At 40.1% G+C, this 23541-nt stretch overlaps 1 protein-coding gene across 3 annotated transcripts in view; it reads left to right on the top strand.

Moving 5' to 3' along the window:
* The window catches only part of EEFSEC (eukaryotic elongation factor, selenocysteine-tRNA specific), a 131566-nt gene that overhangs the window by 75193 nt on the left and 32832 nt on the right, over window positions 1–23541 (top strand). For 2 of the 3 annotated variants that reach the window (XM_074836784.1, XM_074836782.1), the window contains 2 exons: window positions 515–1204; window positions 15432–15588. In XM_074836784.1, coding sequence (XP_074692885.1) covers window positions 515–1204; window positions 15432–15588 — 847 coding nt within the window. The remainder of the gene's footprint in view (window positions 1–514; window positions 1205–15431; window positions 15589–23541) is intronic. The other variant, XM_074836783.1, reaches the window with a different exon arrangement.

Raw genomic sequence — 23541 nt, 5'->3', positions numbered from 1 at the left:
TTGCAGTGATGGTTTACAAGATTCATTGCACTTGGTGTTGTACAAATACATTATAAGGAAAGGTTTTATGTTCTGAACATTTTACAATTGAATTCAAGTCAAAGAAGGGTGGGAGAACAGTCACACAAGTGCATGAATGAGTCTGCAGTGCTGTGCATTTGATGCTGCAGGTCTTTAGGGGGGAGTACATTAAGCTGTTCCATGGTGTGGGTTTATCTGTTGATTTGCAGATAGTATGTAGCTGTTGCAGCACAGATGATGCAAATATCAACATAATTGTGGCCATGATACTCTTACAGGCTCATGAGCAGAGGTAGAATAAGCTAAGAGGTTCAAACCTGTGGTAATTTGAAATGATGGGGTATGTTCTCAGTCTGTTCCCTTGCTACTTTTGAAATGTGGAATCTTCAGGTCATTTTACAAGAGAGTGGGATATGATATGTGGCTTTGTTCTTGTGATGCACCCATGTGCAATTAATTGCTTGATTTTTTTTTCTTGCTTTTCCATCAACAGGTGATAAAGAAAGTCAAGTCCATGCAGATGTTCCATACTCCTGTCACTTACGCTATGCAGGGTGACAGAGTAGGTATCTGTGTAACCCAGTTTGATCCCAAACTGCTGGAACGAGGGCTAATTTGCACCCCAGAATCACTTCACACCATCCATGCTGCAATAATTTCCCTGAAGAAAATCCAGTATTTTCGAGGACCTCTTCAGACCAAGGCCAAGTTCCATATCACAGTTGGTCATGAAACAGTTATGGGAAGAGTGATGTTTTTCAGTCCAGCTCCTGCTGACTTCACTGAAGAAATTGAAGAAAATGTTTTTGATTTTGAAAAAGATTATCTTTATCAAGAGGAATATTTGTCCAAGGACTCAAATTCTTCAGAGGAGAACAAAGAAAATGACCAGGCAGAAGTCCAGCTCCCAAGACAACAGTGGGCTTTGCTAGAATTTGAAAAACCAGTCACTTGTCCTAAACTGTGCCTTGTGATTGGCTCCAAGCTGGATACAGATATTCATGCAAATACCTGCAGGTTGGCGTTCCATGGGGTGCTGCTCCAAGGCATGGAAGACAAGAACTACATGGAGACTTTCCTTCCAAAGCTGAAAGTGTACAAACTGAAGCACAAAGAAGGACAAGTGGAAAGGGTGAGCTGTCTCTTTAAAGCCATACATGGGAAGGGGAAATATTTGTTCTGTGTAAGTACAGATATTGGTGGGCTACAGAATTTTTCACTGTTGTGTTCCAGAGTCTTTATACACATTTTGCTTATGTTTGTATGCCTAGTGTATTACATCTTGGCTGCTTGCAAACAGACAGAAACCGCTGCTTAAAAGTGCCTAGTTTATTCAGTTCAATGCAGTGTTGAGTAATTTGATGCTGGTTTTTCACTGATCCTTTTGATGTCTAGCCCCTCTGTTGTTACTGCAAACCTGCTTTGTTTGTGTACCTTCTTAAGTGGCTCATCTGGTCTCTTCCAAGTTGACAAAACTTCCAGCTTTCCATTGACATATTTTACACAGTTATTCTGCAGTACATTGAAAATGTAAAGACAGTGTAAAAGAAATAGAAAGTAGCGTTATATTAACACAAAGAACACCACTAATTTTTAGATGCATTTTCACGTTTTATTAAATAAGAACCTCAATTATTAACATTTATTTCAGTAGGCAAAAAATCTCCCACAAGATGCCTTACAGAGCTATAGCATGCTGAAGTTGGGATCAAGCTTGTGACATGGAGAACTTGGAGCCTTGATTAATGCACGTTGTTTCCGTGTTGCACAGCGTGAATCTGCTACAGCATATATACCTGACCCCTCCTCACTGTGGCAGAAAATAGAGGTGCTTTCTGGAGGAGTCGGCATCTACAGTAAAAATTAGTTGGGATTTTTTTACTGTCCCTTCAGTATGGATAGATGCACTGTCTGTGGCGGTTGGTGTTCCTACGTTGCTGTCATAAGTTTGATCTTCGTGGTGGTTACCTTTCAGTCATCAGGGGAGAACCATTTGTTTATACATCCCATAGTGGAATGTTTCATGATGAATAGTTTAGGTGGAGACGTGCAATATATAAATAATTTAATTGCTTACCCCTAAACGAGCAGAACTGATGTAAACTTCAGCAAATACTTGCTTGATGTATTAGTGTGGTAAGTATTTTATTAACTTTTGGGTAAAGAACTGTTAATTTTTATTTTCCTAATGCCAAACCTGTTTGCTTGACAAAACATCTAGAGTCCTTATTTCTTTTCAGAATTCCATAAAGCTGTGTCGAGTACTGCACAGTGTCTCCTCTAAAGTTTTACTATCGGAGACTAAACGCTTAGCATACCTTACCATGGCTACAACAATGCAGACTTCTTGAATACTTTTTTGTTTGTTTGCTTAGTAAAGCAAAATAATAGTAAAAAATAAGCCACGATCTCTGTCAGGGCATGATTTTGAGTTAGTGATGTTCTTTTCTAAACACCTCACTACAGGAGTTGATCAAACAGGCAATTTGTGTTTCCCCCTTTTCTCTGAGGTTTCTGTGTTGCTGGTTTAGCTTTTAAAAAAAAGAAAAAGAAACTTGCCTTTGAATTTCCATTACTGATTTTGGAGGCCATTCTTTTCAAAGGAACTACAGACCTGTAGTGTGGTGTTGGTTTTTTGGATGATGATTTTGTCACTAGGAAGGAGGGTAGTTAGGAGGAGAGGATATCTGTAGTTCTCTGAAAATTTTGTCTCTCTCAATATGGGTTATATGGGACACTCCAAATCAGCAGTCGTTCTGCAAAATTTTGGTAGCAGGTGTATTGTTTCCTTTTTCTGAAATGGCTGGCTACCTTCCTCTTTGGCTGATGGTGATGTTGAACTAGAACAACGGGTCCAAAGTATTCTGTCCCCTAAGTGCAGAGGAGATCTAGGCCGGATGTGTCTGTCTGGATACCGTTCCTTCTGATGCTCTAGAGCTGTCTGAACTCCTGAAACATTTTCCTTTATCTCTGCTAAAAATTCACTCACTTGTGCGTGTCCCATGCTGCTCATATCCAGCGAGACCTGGCTTAACCAGCTCCTTTTGTTTCTCTGTGGCTGTAGGAATATGAATGAGAACAGAAGTTTGTGTGACCCATGGAGACCCATGCTGCTTGCATTTTGTTTAACTGAAATGAACTGGTCTCAGATTCTTCATTTTTGCTCCCAATGCATGGCACTAGTCCATGGGAGTTGAAAACTTGCAGAGTAGCAACTGTGTGGGTTGTCTGACTGGGTTAATGGAGTTTGCTTGTAGCCTTGCTCATGCATTTTTAATTGTTTAGTGTTGTTTTCAAATCATTTGCCAGTTTATGTATTCTGCTGTTGCTTTTACAGTGTAAATAATGGAATAACATTAATCAAATTATGCATATTTTATTTTCTGGTCCAGAAAATAACTAGTGAATGTGGATTATTTAATATTTGACCAACAACATAATTTATTAGGCTGATATATTAGTGAACTGTTTTGATATCCTCCTGTGCCTTTGAAAATATAGAGCTGGGGTTTTTATTATTTTATCCTGTCTTCATCTGTCACACACTGTGCCCTATATATGGGCCTTGATCACTGTCTGTATGAATACTAATTAGCCCTATAAATGAAGAGTTGCCATCGAATAGTCTGTCTGCAGGTTAGGTTTGTTCTTGGATTCTGCGTGCTGTGGTACTGTAGGTACTCAGAGTTGGCATTTTTCCCTGATGCTTGCCAAAAGGATAGTGGAGCAAATGTGATAAACACTCATGGTACAAAGTCACGGGGGCACGCAGGGACTTGGGAGAGTTGGTGGGAAGAGGGTTGTGCCAGTTACAAAGAGCCTGCTGGGGAAGTACTCAGAGCTGTAGTTGGGGTAGCTACTATTAAGTCTGTGCTTTGCAGAACGGAGAGCAGCAGGAACAATTGGGTGGTACAGTGACTTATTTTAGTACACAAAGTCACTAGCTAATAGAAAATCTGAATCAGCTGGTCCCACCCTGCTGCTGATGGATGGCTGGAGATTAGGATCGCTGAATTTAGGGTGTCTATTCTTGGCGCTGATACAGGAAAATTTCTTTCTCTGAGCAAGGAAGCTCCCCCCTATTCACCTTCCCTGGGGAGGCATAAAAAATAATAATAATTAAAAAATACATGTTACCTTCACGAGAAGTGAACTTTTCCTCCAGAGTATACTACTGGGGAAAATTAGTTTCATAGCTTCCTGAAAGGCTGGGAGAGAGGGAGGCAGGGGCATGTGATGGCCACCTTCCTGGGTTCAGCATGGGGTGGAGGCAGCTCCCACAAGTGGGTTGTGGTGCAGTTCTGTAGTGCCCATTTGTAAAACGTTGCTGTTAATCTGATGTGGGCTCTCCCAAGCTCTCCCTCCTGGCTTTTGTTGCTAGAATTAAAATAAATTCCCTGCAGTTTAACTACCAGTTTACCCAGGAGAAATCAGGCATTTATAGTTTGGCTTTTTGTTCTTATTCTGATTAATTTCAGAGCACTGATGGAATAGTAAGAATTGTAAATTCATTAAGTTTCAGTATCACAGTACTTTTGTGCCCCTTGTGCATGGCACCCTCCTGGATTTTAAGTTGTTTTTAATAAAAGAACAACATTTATTCTCAACGATATTTTTTTTGTCTCTCTAAGAGCAAGTGGGACACTTCTGCTGTTTCACACAGAAATCAGATCCATGAACTGGGTAAACACTATATTTTTAAAAAGTAAAAAAATCATACCTAAACTAGCAAATGGTCTTGAATTAGTGCATTTTAGTGAAAATTTGTGCCTAAGCTTCCTGGTTTTTCTCATCTGCTTAAGTGGTAGTAAATGTTCTACAAAAATTCGAGTACCCTTGCACTTTTCTTTGTACTGCTCCCTGTTTCCTTTTGGTATTTTGCCTCTTTAATGCTAAGACTGAATGGAGCACTGGCAGAGAAAGAATCAAAGCCTGACTGCTGCTCTTCGCCGGGATCTTTGAATTTACCTGTCTGCAGCGTATCCTTGAGTCTCTTTTTTTTTGTACATCCTTGCTTATTTATCTGTTAATTTACTTAAATTTTTTTAGGTATGTATGTATTACTGTGGCATCTGAGGAAATTTGGCTGCAAAACATTTATCATCTGCCTTTTTGGTTAAGTTAGTGTTGTCTGAGATGCAGGATAGTGCAGGAAATTTGCTTCTAACCATTTTGGGATTGCATCCTGGTCGTGAAAAAGTTGCATGCTTCAAACTGCCGTTATGATTTATATCTGATGGTTTTGAACTGTTGTAGAAGTGTGTGAATGCTCCTGTTTTGCTTTAGACCAGATTTGTTTTGGGTTTACAGTAAGTCTTTAGGAGTTAGCTTTAAGGAAAATCAAAACCTGCCATTCCCTCAGACCTAAGAGGGCACTGGCAAAGGTTTGTGTTTGCTTATCTTGATGACTTTACCATGATGCGAATACTAGTCCAACTTTCTCTTGCAAAGAGGACTTGAGAGAGGGGAGAAGTTCAGTGGAAGGAAGTTTCTGTCAAGAGCATCTTTCTGGTGTGGTTATGTGGAGGCAGAAACTGTCACCCTCTGGACACTTTATTTTTGCAAAACCTTGGCTGCCTGACAAATGTACTTTTCATAGAAAAAAGAGCTAGGCTGGCCACAAGTGGCTTGTACTGATAAAAAAGTAAAAGCAAGGCTGAGAGTGCTATTGTGAACACCAGTGTTGCTTTAAGGAGAGTGACGTGGGAATCTTGGTGAAAAAAGGGCAAATGAGATGCTGTGGAGAAAGTTCTTTCCTCTGAATTTGCATAGGTGGTGGCTGTGAATGTGGGCTTGCTAAACCATAGCAGGTCAGCAGCCCCTGGAATTGGAGACAAGCAAATGATGAAGATAAACAGCAACTGTTGTCCTTGGTCTTGTACTTCTGGAGACAGGCTGCTTACCAGTCAGCTCCTCGCAGTTCTCTGGGCTCTGAGAATTGCATTAATCCTAATGCCATCTCTGAAATATCTTCCTCTATGAATTTTACCTCTGTGCAGCACTGCAGATTAATTCCAGTCTGACTCATGAAGTAGTTACTCAGTTCCTGGGATAAATCCTTTATATTTGTCACATTATTTGCTCTTTGGCTTCCATGGTCGCACAGGTTGAGTGCAGAGAGTTTCAGCTGGAAGGTGAACTGTAGCGGTGTATCATGCTTTCCTGCATGACTCAGATATTCTCCCTGTTTTGAAAGTGTTTGCACAAGCAGGATTTATCTTAGGATGGGTGCCACAGGGTCCTGTTGTCGAGGATGCTCGTAAATCAGTAGCTCTGTGGCAGAAACAAAAGAAGGAAAAGTCTCTGCCTTGTATAGCACAAGCTGCACCTTCTGCACTTTCAAGCTTGTGTAGTGCAAAATATATGCCTGTCTCTGCTGCGATTGTTTCCCATTTTAAGCATAGCAGAATGTTCTCCTATGAGAATGGGCCTGTCCTTCCTACAGATGCTTTCTCTGTGTTCCTCTGACATTAAAAAGAGTTAATTCTCTGTGTATTTCAAAGTCTTTTAATGTATTTTTCTCATTACTTGCCTTGCTCTTAGGCTTTACTTATTTGATGGCAATCATGTTGCACCTCTTCTTTCCTTTCATGTGTCACAGCTACGGGATGTTCCAGTATCCGTAGTCACTCTGCTCCCAAGTTTTGTGGGTTGCTGGATATTGAGTTTTCTTATTGAACTCGTTGTCATAGGGACCGAGGCCATCGTGTAGCTAGCATGCTTAGATTCTGGTGCCTGGAAGAATAATTTACTGCTTAATAACAACATGATACTAATTGTTTGAATATTGGTGTGATCTAAGTGTCCCCAAGGAGAAAAGTATTGCTGCAGGAGCAAGATGTGAAAGCAAGGTAAGCTATCAAGATTTTTATCAGAGCATCTCTTTTGAAGCCTGAATGGAAGAGGAAAAAGCTTAGCTTTCAGCATCTTTTAAGTGTTGGGTTTTCTGTCGTCTTAGGGTATGGTAGCAAGAGCTGTGTCAGAGCAAGTGCGCTGGCTGAGTAGTCAAATGGAAGGTCTTTGTCACCATTCCTTAGCAGATCTTTCTGGCCCTTCAGAAGAAGGATGAGATATTGTGGAGATGAGTAGTAGTAAGCAACTGCAGGAAGTTTGAGAAAATAGTAGTGAAATTTGTTGATGACCAGCAATGACCCAGACTACCCTTTAAGGAGCTAGATGTTTTGAAAAGCAGTGGCTGTGAAAATGGTGTGTTTTAACAGTTATCAGCCATATTTTGTCTTCTAATTCCTTATGTCTTTTTATGGGTGAAAACAGCATTTAGTTTACAGAGTTTATGTCAAGTTTATAGTACCTCAGTCATACACTTAACCAAACTGCTGAAGGAGGAGAAATTAACTCACCTACCAGTGAATGGGAATATTTGGTGTGGTTCACTTAGGGGGTGAGACCAGCCTTCTGGGAGGTTGGCTTTGACTGGGGAGGCAGTGAGTTAATATGGGAGTGCCAGAGTATTCCTGTCTGGAAAGATTCCTGAGTAGTGGGGAAGAGTACCATGTGTGAGTAACACTGGTACTTTTTTCACTGAATCCTTTCCAGATATCAGTAATACCAGAATTTTTCAGAGTTGTGCCTGTGTGCTGTACTTAAAATATTTGTCACAGAAATACTGTTCCTTGAATTTTCTGTTGCATGGTTGCAGTGCCGCTAGGAATGAAGAGAAGTAGATTTTACCTGCTCAGTGAGATTCTTCCATCTAACTTACTTCTAAAGGATGTTTCACTGGCTTACTAGGGCTAATGTTTCATCTGCTATTTTCTTACAGTGGCACTGTAGTTCCAGCAGGATAGCAAGAAAAACACTGCATCAGCCAGGCAATGACACTTTCGGGGTGACTGATACGGTGTGCAGACTAATACGGGCACAAAGTGACTAACAAGGCCAAACTGTACAGTAAAAACTGATTGAGGGCTGCCTACGGGCACAGGCAGTGACCTGGGCTGCCTGCAGAACCTTCTGTGGCTCTGGCTGGAGAAGTGGTGGATGTCACTCCATCTACTGTAAACATGCAGACGCCACAATTAATATTTTTCCTGCTTTGAAGTCTGAACAGGAGTTTGTTTGGTTCTGCTTGGCTGCTGATGGTATGCTAAATACAGTAATAATACAGAGATGAAGGCAATCAGGTGAATAAAAGTGCACAGCACATTCACTAGTTAAAATGCACTGTAAAATAGGAATATAAAAGATGCATTTATTTACTGGCTTTTGTTTAGTTTTTGAGTAAAAGGGTTTGAGAAGCTTAGTGGGGGAAGGGGAAGGGAGGGCTGTATGCTCATTAAACAGAAATACCATTTCTCTTAAACAGTACTGAGAAAAGAATGGTGATGTTTACTGACTGACATAATATATGGATTAACACAGTAGAATAAATTTGTCATGAAAGTGCCAGTGAAGTCACAGAATCTGCTTGCTTACTCATATGAAAATATTGGTATTTTGTTCACTCACCAACAAAAGAATGGCTTGCTCCACATGACTGGGTAGTAGAATTTTGCAAGGTCTGAGTAACACCTATGGTTATTATTTATATTATTAAATTGAAAATGCAGACATGCTTTTGGGTCTTACAAGTGTATGGACAGCTGGTCTTGATTTTTCTGAGGTTGTGCAAGAGTCACCTGTGGGGGAATCGGTTTGTCAGCAAGGCAACCAATACAGCATTTTATTTATTGGATACAAAAATAAATTAAGAATGTTACTTAGGTTGCAAAATCAAGTACTTGAAAGTTAGGAAATACCAGATTTACAGTTGCCTATGCAACATTAATTCTGTTCCCCTGTGCCTCTACCCTATGCACTTAATAAGGCAGGGTTCCTGAGAAATATTTTTGGATGTGGTCATGTAAAGACTGTATCATGGGGCATATCAAAGAGGGACAGGAATAAGGTTGTATGGACATCTGGCATTTCTTAAGTGCCCAATTCTGCAACTTAAATAAGTTTTATATAAATGTAATTTCCTAGGCATTTTTAAAGTAAAAAGGTAAAGTAAAACTAAACCTGTGTATTATTGAACTGTAAGCATCCCTCTACTGTACACCTTCACTAGGGGTTGAGTTACTGTACACCTGGACTGTGCACTAGGATTTGAGTTTACTCAGCAGTGTAGTATAGAGCTGTATTGCTTGATACCACGGACGCTGTTAACCAAAGGGCAGAAGGAAACTCTTACCCAAGAGAGTTGGTGGAGAGATGGCTTTGGGCAGAGGATCCACGCGCTGGAGTTTGAGATCGTTAGGGAAGGGGACAGACCTGGGATGGCTGTATGGCCACGTGGTGCCTTCAGAAGGGGCTGCAGGTCTGTGCAAGAGCCAGCTCTCTCCTCTCCCTCAGCATCAGTTGCTTCAGGCAGCTCTTTGCAGGCCTGTCCTCATTGCCTGCTTAATTTCCAGTGAGGATTTTATAAGCATCTGTTCTTCATTCCTCTCTGTGACCATGACATCTTCCCAAGCTATTTGTGGGTAGTTTCCTTTTAGACACAAACTAACTTACTGACACTATACCTGACCTACTGCTATGTGCCAGATCTGTGTGCTGTTCCAAATGAAACTTGCCAGGTCTCACTGATGTTTTCTTTCAGATGTTTAAGATCTCAGAACCTGAGATTGCCACAGTTAAAACACTTTTTAAAAGTGCCTGAGTGTTCTTAAGTCACGGAGATACCACCAGAGTGCTGCTGGCTGCTCAGAACCACAGCCTGGGAGGAGCTGTCTTGAGCTTGGCAATCCTCTGTGCATCCTTCTTGCAAGGCCAGGTCAGGACTCTGCATCTACAGATCTACTTTACAGAACAGCCTCTTTCTTGATTTGTGCTTGGATAGTAAGCAGTACAGGGTTTTTAATCTTTCTAGCATTTCAAGCCAGGACTGACAGGTCTGGAGATGGAGGTCCTGAGCAGTAGAGTATGTAGGAACAGTCTGTAGCTGCCTCTTTTCCCTCTCTGATGTTGTTTTTCTTACAGAAAGGGAACATGGCATAGTTTGGTGTAAAGATTAATAAAAACATGACATCAAACAGTTTCTTCTCACTTGGTAAAATAAATGTGTTCTTAACTAGGCTGTGTCAGGAATTCAGTGCCTGTGGTTTTTTGGGATTTGGCCCGTCTAAACTTTAAATAGAGGTGAAGGAAACTTGCAGTATAAAGGTGCATAATGAAGTTAGTGCCCTGTGTGTGCCTGGAGAATGCCAGCTGATATCTGTAGAACTTTTAAAATCGAAACTACTCTGGTTATGCAGTTCTTAGTCGCTGTTCTGACTCAATACTCAAGATCTCTTTTCTACTACGCTACTGGTTTTAACTAGGCTATAGTGATGGCAAAATGCTCAACAAAGAGAAAGATGTTCTCAAATGCAATTGTCCCTGTATTGAGAAGGGCAGAGAAAGGAAGATGTTTCTTGGATACGAGAAATGTAGGCAGGGAAGAGATGGGACAAACATCCGAAAACCAATGTTAGTGGATATGCAGAAATGTCTGTGATGGCTTCTTGCTCTATTATGACAGCAGTAATGAGACATGAAGTACTGAAGAAGATGAACTGTTCATGTGTTCCTTTCTCTGGGATAGGTGTTCAAAGGCAGATGTTTAGTTTGTTTGCTTGGAGGATGGTGAGAAAGGTCTTCAGAGCCCAGCGCACAACCAAAAGCTTCTAGTGCTGGAGGGAACTGCAGAACAAAAGCCTTTTATACTTTTATGCTGATACAAGTTCTTGAGGAAACAGTGTGGCTGACCAAGTTGTTCTTTCTTTGTACCAAGTCATTCTAGTTCTCAGTAACAAACTATAAGCTGGAACAATCTTTGGAGAATCAGAAAAGCTGCAAACCCAATCGTCAGTGGAATCCTTTCGGTTCTGTTCTCCACCCTTTTTGCGGCCTCATGTACCGTCATTTTCTCAGTGCATGAAGCCATGTTTTAAAAAAGAACAGGAATTTGCAGCCTCCAAATTATTCCCATTTCTGATACAGAAATGGGAAGTGCTCGCAACTGTTTTGTAGAAATGAGCTGTCACTGATGGTGATGAAGGTGTCTCAAGTGTACTTTTTCTAAAGTACAAAAATGTAATAAAAATACTTTGTATTTTCGGTGTTAGTCATGGGTTCTTTTTGTTCTTTTTTCTCCCCTTGCTGTTTTCTGTTTTGGTTTCAATGGGCCATTTATCAGTTTGCTGAGAATAATCCTCAGAGCTGTTTTTATCCTTTTTAAAAAAATTGTTTTACTTCTGTTTAAAACCATATAATTTTAGATTAAATCAGAAAATGTTATTCTTTCTGTGTCTCTAGTATTTAATATTCAGTGCTTTTACTTTCTGTATCAAACCTTTTCTTATTTCCCATCTCATTCTGGCACTGCTTTGTTTCCTTCTGTGTGTTTCTGTTCTGATCCCCTTATTTTTTTTCTGCAGATATGTTAAGACACTGAGTTATTTGCTCTCAAAATGTGTGTGATGGATTGTTTGAGAGGGTTTTCAGATGACAGTAATTTCTGTTACCTTAAAAATGAGGGTGGTTTAACCGGCTGGACAGTATAGCTTGCTATCCCTGCTCAAAGGGAAACTGCAGAGTTGTTTCTCCTTGGAGTTACACTGTGGTTTGCACTGAATGCCAACACATGCAACATTAACTGTGATTTTGCAAACAATACACGGTAGCACAAGTACTGCTTAGATGGGGAGTGTGAGGTGGTTCATTTTATCTGTGAACTTCTTGGTATTAGCAAAAGCGTTATGCGCCAGAGATGCACATACTTCACCTATGGCTATGAAGTGCTGTTTAATTTTTTCCTGCAAGCACAAAAGCCAATTGGGAAGGGATATTTCATAAACTCAGTGCTATTGTGTCCTCTGGTCTAAGCCATAAAACAAGAGTAACAGAGACGTTCCCTTTGAACTTGAAATCCCTTTCTAAGCTGCTGATCTAACCTAAGTGAGAGGGGGAGACTATTCCAGCCAGAAAATTTTTCTCTTCTGGCTATTTCTCCCCCTTGCCCCCCCCCCCCTTCTTTTTTTAAAGTCCTTAAGTGAGTTTGATGCTGCACCTCTGCCCATAAATTTAAAAAAATATTATCGTAATGTAGGTCAGTGAACTGAAACGCCACTGTACACCATGGGGGATTAAAGTCAGAGAGGCAGCCCTCTCCCACTCCTACTAGGTCATATGACAATATAAACAAGAAATGCAAGGAGCCTTCAGCTTTTTCTTACCCTAATCCTTTGTTTATGCAGCACTTAAACTGACTTTTGGGGTCGTCTCTGTCTGGCATTAAAGCCCTAAAGCTTTTTGAAGTTTCCCTGAAGTTAATAAAATTAGTCTGCCCTCATTGCTAGGCCCCTTGCTGCTGCTTCAGAGCAGGCTGCGTATCCCTTACTGTCTTTGTGGCATTTGGCTTTTTAAGTTAATAATATTTTATAACCAAAAAAAAAGAGTGTTTGAGAGAAAATCAGAAAGATCTCCCAAAAGGCTGTTCAGCTAATAGGCAAAGTGATTGCCATTGTAGATGTTCTGAGAACTCAAAGGGGATTAACTTAAAATCCAGCGATTGGAGGTAAATTGCTGGTAAAGTAATTGGAAGTGTTGAGTTTCAGTTGGAGAGAACAACATGCATTTCTGTGCCTTTTCACAAAGCAAGACTAAAACAAAAAATTAATTTTTCTAACATGGTTTTAAAGTTGAGAAAATGAGGTTTCCTTTGTAGCAATTATCACCCATTTGTTTTACTGCAAGGACTGATCAGTTATTTTAGTTCTTGTTATGTCAGGCATTCTCTTATTATTTAGTCTTCTTCAGGGATAAATTGGTGATAGGCTAGGGGGAACAGGCAACGCAGGTTGGGATGTATAGTATTTCATGCATGAGACTTCGACACTGGGTCATAAGGGTTTTATTCCAAACAGCCACTCGGGTAAGTCACCTATCGCTTATTATCTCAGCACTGCTAAAGCAGTTGTTTTTCTAATGGCCTGTGGAGATGCCCAAGGAATAATGGTGATGTGGACAGAACATATCCATCAGCTAAAGGAGGGATTTCTTTTAACAAGCTGACCACTGGAATGAAAGGAACAGTGTGGCTGGAGCCCTCAGTTACTTTCCTAAACCGTGTGTACAAGAGCAAGATCCTAAAAAGCACATTTACTGATAAAAGATGAGGGGTTTTAAAATCAAAAGGTACTATGTGAGTATGGCATACCTGAAATGGTGATAGGTTTTATTGCTTTATAATCATCAGTTGTAGATTATCATTACCACTTTACTCAGGTACATGATAGCTGTAACACTTGTTCACAGCAATTATTCTGAGTTTTTTCTGACAGCCTTGCCAGGGAGGCTCTGAACTGAACCGTGCTGGCCTACTGTGATTGCTTATCCTCTAATTCCATTTTTAATTAAGTTAAAGATAACTTTGAAGTGCTCTTGGGAAAATAAAAGATGTTTACATTGTCTTTAAAGTTGTCTTCCTGTGCTGTTTTGGGGGAATAACTACAAAAATAATAGCTATATGGAAGATCCTCACTGGAGTGTAAGAGACTGTATTTCAAACACAGGGGAAGAAGCACGTAGCCAGTGGTGGAGGAGAGGGATGTTCCGTTTTGAAATTCTTGTTTTAGAAATAAAAGACTTATAGGAAGAAGTAATATTTTTATTGCACCAGCTAACGCAACTGGAAAAATGAAGAAGGTTTTGAGAATGTATGAGCTTCTTCAGGTTGGAATTAACAGCTTCTTTTTCTGCTAGTCTTCTATTTCAGACCTGAAGAAAAGCAAGTGTGCCTGAAAGCTTATCTTCCCCCTCTACCACCACCTGTTATCAGTGGCTCTAGAAAAGACATTATTCAGTTTTAAATTTAAGCCAAAGGTTGCCAAGCAGTGATACTACCATTAATGGTTCACAAGCTGTTTTGAAGCGGTGCTTGTTGAGGGGAGGGAATGAGAGAGGACAGACACACCAAAAAAACCCCAGAAACATGACCTTTTGGGAAATGGTGAGGGGTGGATGTTCAGGCAGCAAATGTTGAGACATCCGAATGCTTCTGCCTACAGCCTTGACTCTGCACCCAGCTGGGAGCGGAGCTGCCTGTGCCGTTGTCATCTGCACGGGAAAGAGGGGAGAAGAGCTGTAGACATTTGTCATCCTGCCAGTGCTCTGGGACAGGGTGAGGTCCTGCCAGTGCTCTAATATTGCACAGCCTTTTCGAGGCTGTTTATAGCTGAGCAAGTAAACCCCATTTAAAATAAAACAAAAATGAAATTTCTGATGTTAGATTTACTGCCATACTGAGATTGATATCAAAATAGTATATATATGTAATAAATAATAACAGTGCTAGGGATTTGAGTCGGTATATGCACTACTGTTTATGGAGGAGGCTTCAGTTAAGGAGAATGGCTTAATAAACCAGCAATACTTTGAGTTAGCATTTAAAATGAATAAAGGGGAATGTTCAAAATCGATTATAAATCTTTACTGTTCTAAGTCACTTTGGTCTTTGAAATCCTTAGGTTTATCTAAAAATTGCTCCTAAGATATGAAGAAGAGCTGCAACTTTTGCCACAAAAAGAAATAGATCTTGGAAAGATTTAAGTAATATCCCCTTATTTCTTCTGATAAGTAAATAAATGTTCTTTTCACGGCTACGAGGTAGAGTAACTCCAGGCATTAGGTGTACAAGGATATTCACACCTACAGGATTAGGCTCACTTGACTGCACCTTATACTTCGTAATGCCTAAGGGAGGGTTGTTTATCTCACCGTACCCACCAACCTTGCTGCCTCTTGTTCCTGATAGCTTAATTAAGAATTCAACTTGGAATGGTTCTTCCCACTGGGTTACAAACCTTGAAATTAAAATTGGATACAATAGTCATAAGGCTTTTAGTTTAACAAATCAATGTCTATGTAAAGTTGAATATTTAAATGGCTCTATTTAGAAACTCTGAGTCATTCTGTCATTTCTTTGGAAGTGTAGCTGCTGGAGTGCAGGTCTGGAGCAAAGAGACAGAGGATATTTATGTAGGTGATAATGTACTTAGCTGTAGGATAAGTAAAAACTTTTTGTGAGTATAGGTACTTAAGTGACTTGCATGGAAAGGTTTCAAAGCAGAAGGGAGATTTTAATTAACTGATCTTTACAGCATGTTCTGATGCAGGTTTTGTTCTTTCTCTATTGTAAGAAAAGACATGAAGGCAGAAATATATTCGTTCACAAAGTCTTCTAAGGTTTTAGACACAAATTGCCTTAAACTCAGCACTTTGGATGACTCATAGAGTTTTGTTCATTTGGGGGTAAGTAGTCTTCCCAGGGCAGGGTGATAGAAGTCACTGTACTTAGTGTGTATCATAGATATAATTTTTCTTGTCACTTTAGGTTGTGAACTCATGAAGCCCTATTTCTTTTGCAGGTGATGGATGATTACAGCGTGATTGGTCGTTCGTTGTTTAAAAAGGAAACAAACATCCAGATCTTCGTGGGTCTAAAAGTCAAACTATCTACGGGAGAAGATGGGGTAATAGATGGAGGTTTTGGACAAAGTGGCAAATTTAAAATCCGAATTCCAGGTAGGTGCTTTTCAGCTAACAAATACTAATCTATGTCAAACGTAGAGGATCCTTCCACACTGCAAGTCTGAACGTTACCAGTAGTCTCCTGAAGTTCTGAAATCAGCTCATACCCAGTTGGACTGCTGACCGTGTGGTGGGTTGTAATTAAATGATGGTGACTGACATACGTTGTAAGACTGAATGGCCTGAAGCCACCTCTCCTGTGTCAACAGACTCAGGTCTCCAAATGACTTCTTGTTAAGTGTCAGTAATGCAGGAATCATGCTCTGCGCAGAAAGGTTTGGAAATCTCTCCTCTGTTAATACACATGACTTGCGCCAGAGCCCTTCTGCACAAATAAAGGAAAGCAAACCTGCAATCATTTTTACCTAGCTACTTATTAAATATAGTATAGTGGATGCAAATTCCTTAAATTGGCTCTATTCTGCATGTTATTACCTGACTTGCCTTCAAGCAAAAACTGCTTGATAAATGAGTTTTTGGAGATCTTGAGAGTGTTTTTTATTGCTTGTGTCTCCTGGTTTTATGATATTATATATTACCACTGTATTTTTCATCCTTGGTGAATTACAGCAAGGATTTATGCCTCCTTAGGTTAGAGCACGGGGAATGATAGGTGCTAGAGTTTATAAGTGTCATTACTAGGGTTTTTTTCCTCCTTCTTTTAAGGTAGGAAAGTTGTTCTGAGCCTTTTGAAGAGGCAATAATAGGTGCTGCATTTAACTCAGATTGTGGGATAAGATTTTAACAATACCGGAGTACTTTTGTATTTCTGTAGTGTCTTCAGCCCATTTGTCACTAGGTAATCCTCTGCCCTCTTTAGGGAGATGAGCGAGATTATTTCTGTTGTACAAGGGGCGAAAAGAAATTCTGTGACAGCAAACAATCACGTAGCAATTGATCTACAGAGAACACTGAAGTTTCCTGATTTCTTGCTGAAGATGGACTGCTTTCCACTTAATTTAAGGCTTGATGCAACTGCGCTAATTTTGACCCTCAGCAAATTTTCTTTTTTCTTCTTCCTATCACAAGATAGGAATTTAGGACTAGACAAAAAACCTCCCATATTCTATTCTAGCTGTGATTCCAGTGTTGTCACCAAATGCTAGACTTTGCAAATAGGTCTGAAAGCCTAATTAGCAAGCACAGTGGGTATTTAAAGAAAGAAGTTGCACAAGATATATGAATGCTTTGCATTTGCTAGTATAGAAAAGCTTTTAAGCGTTCACTGAGATAGCTACCTTTCTGTAGGTGGTGAAATGATGTGTAAATGACCTTAATGATGAAAAGGGTTCAGACTGAAAATCAAGATAATATCTTGCTTAAAAATGTAGTGGTTTTAGTAGCTTCTGTCTCCTGGAGGCAAAAATATGATGGAGACCAACAACAGGAGGATGACATTCATGTTGCCATTTCCATATTTTGGATGGAGGAAAGGGTTCTTCATGGGGTGGGGAGAAGCCTGGTAAAGAGTCTTCGTCACCGTTGTGGATGTAAGCAGGAACTATAGTTGTGAACCAGCAGTCACATTAAGAAAATCGTACACAGATTTAGAAAATTGCTTTTTGCTCTGTATATTGAGTTAGTGGGAAGAAACAATATATTTCACCAAGGTGTTCATTATCTAATCTTGGTTATACTCTTATGATATTTAACATCAGTCCATGAAACAGAGGACCCTTTATAGTTTGTTCTTTCAATGAGAAGAATATGTAGCAGAATACTAAAATTTAATATCTATCTAAGGTAGGCAGAGTAATACAACTCGGTTTGCTTTGCTTTAGCCTGAGTCAAACCTTGGGTATTCTTGTTGTCTGGAAAGAGGCGGCAATAAGCTAAATTAGCTCAAGCTAAGAGTATCAAATGTGTGGCTAGCAGGGGAAAGAACCACAGAGTTTTTAGAAGGGCCTAAAAATCTGTGTCTTTAAGAGTTGCAGAGATTTGTGTGTAGGGGGAGGGCTATTGCTGTGATGCTGTTTAAGTCAACTGCAGTTCACATTCCTTTGTTAGGTCAGTGTTGCTTTTTTAATGTGTCTGCATCCTGTTTGTGGGGTTTTTTTATTAAATTTAACTGATCAGACTCTTCCCCCACCCCCCATTCTTCAGCCTTGCCTCCCCTCATATAGCCTGTCTTACAGTTTTCTTTTGTGAAGAGCTCTTTTTAATTTTTCTAAAGTTATTTCACAGTGATTCCATCACAAAAGTTTCAGGGAGTGGGAGGGAACGGAAGGAAACATGCAAATTGAAAATGGCCTTGGACTGCCTCAGCCTGGCAGTCAGTCCTCTCATATTTAAAAACAGTTTTTACGTCTGGAATTGAATATCTTGTTCAGGTAGTTAACCTGATGATAGCTGGGGACAGGTTTTAGAAACAAACCTCTCTATAGCAATAAAAATCGGGTAGATGGATCAGAGACTTGTGCCCTGAGTAGTGAAGGTAATAGCAGACCACGGCCTGTTGTAGGGTGGTTATTGGCCCCACTGGTGCCAACGGCCTCCAGCACCACGGCCACTCCTGTGGGCAAGTCTTGGGTTTCCCAAGAGTGGTTCTGTAGTCACTTGGAAATGGCTTGTGTTTGCCTACAGATCACAGCCTGGGAACGTTGTCTTACGTCGTCTGTGGGCTGAAACTTGGCAGACCTCAGGGCTGGGAATGGCAGAACACAGATCTGTTTCTTATTCTGGCGCTGCTTGTGTGCAGCAATAAGTCAGATACTTCTCTCTGCAGTTCTGCTCTGTGAAATGGGGATAATTACTATCCATTCTGGAAAGGGGAAATAAAAAAATCATCTCTGATTTAGATTTATTCCAGGCTTGGAGCATTAATATTTCTTGAAAAGGCTTAATTATCTTTCTTTAGAGTACAAAAAACACATCTAGAGTACAGCATGGAATTGGAAGTTCCTCAGTCGCTGAAAGATGTCAGCAGTTTGGAAGAAATTCAGGGAAGAGCAGCAAGAATGCTGGAGAGGCTGAAGGGATTGATTTATGAGGGAAAGAAGATGAAAAGAAATGCATGAAAGTTGGCTAAATGATGTCTAAGTGGGAGATATGATTATCTGCAAGTATTTGAAGAACATAATGGAGAAGAATCCCTCAGGGTGGTCCAAGGAGGTAGAAGCAAAGCTAATAACATGAAATAAAGTGAAGTGTAACTTGACTATTGAGAGATGTTATTTAGCAGAGATTTCTTGCACTGCCAGATCATCTTTGCAGAGGAAGAAGATGTAGTTCCATTTTGAGAATACTTGTGTAGTTTGTCTGGATGATGGCTAGTGCCAGTGTCAGGGTAAAATGGACAACAGGGCGGTGGGAAGTAGGCGGCCAATGTATTTTTCATCGCATTTCTGTTTCTGTGTTCAGGCATGCTTTCATTGCTTGAATGATAAGGTATAACCTACTTTCTAGACTGTTTGCAGCAGCATCTAGTTTAAAAAAAAATTTAAAAGTACTTGCTGTCAGATCTGCTGTTCTGTAGGGCTGGGTTGTGGAGCTGTTTCTGTTTGAACTGAGGAAAAAGTTTCAAGGCATGTTAACTGACAGGATGACGCTTACTTTCCAGACTGGTTATATGATCAAGTACATAAAAAGGGGGACATAATCTCTAAACTCACAGGAGAGTTTTGCTTAGTTTAACAAGCTGCTTAAAAAACAAACAGGATTTGAAAGGCAATTTAAACTACAGTGCTTTGTAAGCTGCGCGCGTGTGTGTGTGTGTGTATGAGGGAGCGAGCTACTGATGAAGTGCTTCTTGCTGAGGTGGGTGATATGTGGCAGCTGTTTCAGTTGGAAATGGGAACACTGCTTTATGTAGTCAAGGTAAATGAGTGAAAAGTATTGTTCGCCTTTGAAATCAAGAACAAGTTTGGGGAGGCAGCAACTGTATATTTAAGTGTCTCATTCTAAAGAAGACAAAAGCTAACAACAACTGTCTTTGGAAAATGCTTATTTCAACATATGTTGCACCTAGGAATGTCATGCCAGTTGATAAGAAATTCAGAGGAAAGTTCAGTGAATCGTTTGAATAACTTAGTGCTAATTGTGGATTTTGTTTAACTGTCTCTCACCCAAGAATTGACCCTGTAAAACTCTGCTTGGTTTGCAAAATCATGATCTGTTGATGTGTCTCATGACATCTTTTAAAAGATTGCCTTTAGATATGCCTATTTCATAGGTTTTGGCATGTTGCATTTGTCTTGTGCTTAATTACTGTAAAATGTAGTAACTTATTAAATCTAATTGGAGCATATGTGATATCTCAGGCACAGTTCACTTTCCTTTCTGTCTGTCTTTGCTGTCTAGTTGCTAGTAAAGTGTTGGTCCTTTCTGAGGCACTGCTGTGTGTTTGACTGCAATTCTGTTCTTTTTGACTTGATACAGTAAAAATCACTGTATGTGAGATGAGTTAAAAGCTACCTTATTTCTTAATGCAAAAGCAGTGCATATCTAACCCTCATAACAGCTGAACACATTTCTGAATTGGGTAAATTTAATAAAAAGCACTCTTTTCATAAGAAGAGATACAAATGAGAATATTAGAATACAAGCTTTTTTACTTTGCTGTTCTTTTTACCTATACAGGACAACAGTAGTTTTAAGTTTCTTACAACAGGTGAAGACAAACCTGTTTGTGACCTTGTCTTTTGTTATCAGTAACTTTTTGCCTTGCATTTGTGTTTCTTGCATATGAGAGAGCAAGTCTGTTCTCACTGTTTCCACTGCTTGTCATAGTGGAGGGGTTGAATGCACCATAAAAGTCTGTTCTAAAGTAATAGCAGGGATGTGTTCCCTAGTTCAGGGGACACAGTGCCTCTGGGATCCTGCAGTGTTGGTGTAAGATGACACAAAGTGGTAAGAATTAACAAATGTGCCTTATTTTTGAGAATCCCCTGTATTCTTAGGTGTGGAATTAAGGGTAGAAATGCTGAATATGTGTTCCCACCTTAGTGTATCGTGGAGATGGTGTGTCTTTGGTGTTTTCATATTTTGACACGTAATTTTTTCATTGGATGGGGTCCCACACTGGCTTGGGGAGTGGTTAATGACATAGTGGGAAAACTTTGGTATAAGAAGCTGTAGGTTTACTCTGCGTAATTTTAATTCCAGTTAAAAATTTTGGGTTTAAAAGTGGGATTCAAATCAGTTATTTTTTAGCACTCTGCTTAAGCAAGGAAGTCAAATAGAGGTTAAGTTGTATGAGTGAAATTAGTTATGCAAAGATGGAAAAATGCAACAGTAAAATAGTTTGTGTCTCTCATTATTTTCTAGAAATTCCCCCTTCAGTAATAACTTGAATAATTTAAAGAAATATTTTAAAAAGAACACAAGGAGTGTCTCACTTTCTTCAGGTAGTTCTCAGCACGCCAACGTAGCTGGCATTTGTGGAATAATAGTTACAGGGGTTTTTTAAACAACTGTAGAGACAAGCTTTAAATAGTTGACTGTAGATAAATGTGACATTCCCAATTCTGTAATTTGGAGGGCATTCCTTCCTGACATCAGCAGGAATGGGGCAGTCTAAACCTTTTCGTAGCACTGAGAATAATTAAACATCCTGTCACTAAGCAGCATACTTTTTTCGCGGGAGATCTTGACACTTGGAATTCTTTGCTTGTGTTGCATTAAAATAGGATAATCTTCTCTTAGGCCAAATGAAATTTAGGCACATTTAATGTCCATGTTTGCCCAGCCTGGCTTCTCTTTTAATAAAAGAAAATAAAAAATGGTTGGCTGCAAGGGTCTGGTGGGTTGCCATCCCTGTCGGTATCAGGTGAGGCTGAGCAGGATTTCAGTCAAGAGGAAAAACAAAAGCCCAAGGGCAAAGAAATCTGTGTAGCTGCGTTTTATTTAAAAGCTGGAGATTAGCTCTGCTTGTTCTTTCACAGTCTCTCTTCCCCTACCCTCTAAAACAAACAAAACCTAAAATCCTTAAGGGGTACTTCAAGCATAAATCTCCTTCTCTCCTTTTTGTGCAAGTTGGCTAGTGCAGCATGGACAGAGGCTGGGAGAGGATTGTTGCCAGAGAAGCATTGCTTCCCTGGATGATCCCCTCTTGAGCGGATTAAGCTGAAGCGATGTGCAAGTCCTAGTGACCACATAGGAACTAGGAGTTTGTACTGCATTTATACCACAAGGTTGGCCTGAAGGAATCAAGCCTACCTTTTAAGTGGTGACATCCTGTAAGCCTATATTGACCTTTGGAGCTGAATATCCAGATTTATTGACCTTAGTGTGGTTTTTTTGAGGAAGCAAAGTTAAGATTTGTGCGTGTGCCTTCTGAATGAAAACAGAAGTCAAGGAAGGGTTAACTTATTAAGTGGCTGGCGGTCTTGTTCATGTTAGTATGAGTAGAATCTGGTCTTGCCTGTAATGACAGAATTGCAGGACTAAGTCTCTAAGCTTAAAGCTTTGAAGGGTGATGTGTTGATGGTAAGATTGGTTTCAGAGACAGCTGGTCATTGCACACTAGAGTAGATGCTGTGCCCAAGAGGAGGTTAAGACACTTCTTTGGATTTCAAGTTGTTGTTGGAGTGTCTGTTCAGGAGGTTGCTCTTCTGGGCTCAAGCAGAGATGGATTATAGAATTACCAGGTGATGTTAGCAGTGTTTGAGTGCTGCTGTGGAAGAAAAAGGTCCAGCTCCTGTGTAAGCCCTTGTGTTGGGTGCAGTATAGGCTACACAGTGGTCTTCTGGGTAGTTGAAAAGAATGAGATGGAGCCTTTTTTTGTCTCCCACCCACACACCCTTTTTATTTCTGTGCAAGAGGGGAGATGCAGGAAAGTGTCATTAACACAGTGGAAGGATCATTTTTTCCTTTTACAATGTATGGTGTAATCTCAGTGTTTCTTCCCTGCTCATCACAAACACCAATGACTGTTGCACTCCCCTTGCAGCTAGGGCTATGGGTGGTCTTCAGGGAAAAGCCGTTCCTGTCGCTCTCTGAACAATCGCTCAGTGGTGGTAAAGAGCAAAGTGTACTGAACCCTTTTCCCTTCCCTGAATGGCAAAGCATCTTATGCTTGCACTGGTGTGAGCTTAGCCTCAGAACAAACCCAGCTTTAACTCCAGGCTTTGCTGGCTTTTGTGTTCATGCTTAGGTTTTTATTTCTATTACTACTCTGCAGGACATGTTTTTGTTTGTATTTTGAAAGCAGTAAAGATGTGGATGGTACCTCAGTGTAAAGAAAATTACTTTTAAAAGACAGGAGTATTAAGGTGGTGAAGTTAAGAATGTAAAACTTCAGAATGCTTAAAAAAAAAAAAGTATCTTAATTAGCTCTCCAGTGTGAGATGCGTTCTGATACCAGGTCCAGTGAGGTGGTTGCACTCCCCACGCTGACACACACAGGAGAACATTGCTGGTTTGGGGTGATGCTTTGTAATTGAGCTATTGTCCTGTACTGTTTTTTTTCTCCTCAGTGAGTAATCAACTCCTTTATTTTTTTACACTTCACTGGAGTCCCGCTGTAAATATGAAATTAATTATTTGTGCAATTTAAGGAAAAAAAATCCTATTAAGAAAAGAAAAATAATTGCAACAGATGGGATTTGTTTGACCATAGCATTGGGTATCTTTACTTTTACAGAACCTCTACCACTTGGGAAAGGAAAAAAAACAATGAAACCCCACAACCAAAAAAAAATCCCCACCTGACAATCACATTTTCTTTTAATAGTAGCTTCCAATTTTCCCCCTTCACTTTGACTAGCTTTTGCTAATGCTCTTATCTCTCTCCCATTTGCTTCTGTTCCTTATTCCAGTCTGCTGCTGTCCCCCTTGCCCATCATTCTTGGTCTCTGAAGTCTTACGCTAGTAACAGTTTATTTTGCCCTCAAATATTTCTGCCAGCAGTTTCAGGCTGCTGTAGGGGTGTGCAGGGTAGAGGGGATTTGTTTCTGACTTGTGGATGCTCTGGTGGTGTTATATTGTGAGCTCTTGAAGGGAAGAGCT

The sequence above is a fragment of the Strix aluco genome, chromosome 11 (assembly GCF_031877795.1).
Source record: "Strix aluco isolate bStrAlu1 chromosome 11, bStrAlu1.hap1, whole genome shotgun sequence".
Lineage (NCBI taxonomy): Eukaryota > Metazoa > Chordata > Aves > Strigiformes > Strigidae > Strix > Strix aluco.
The sequence above is the reverse complement of the archived record's forward strand: the minus strand, read 5'-3'. Positions and strand labels throughout refer to the sequence as shown.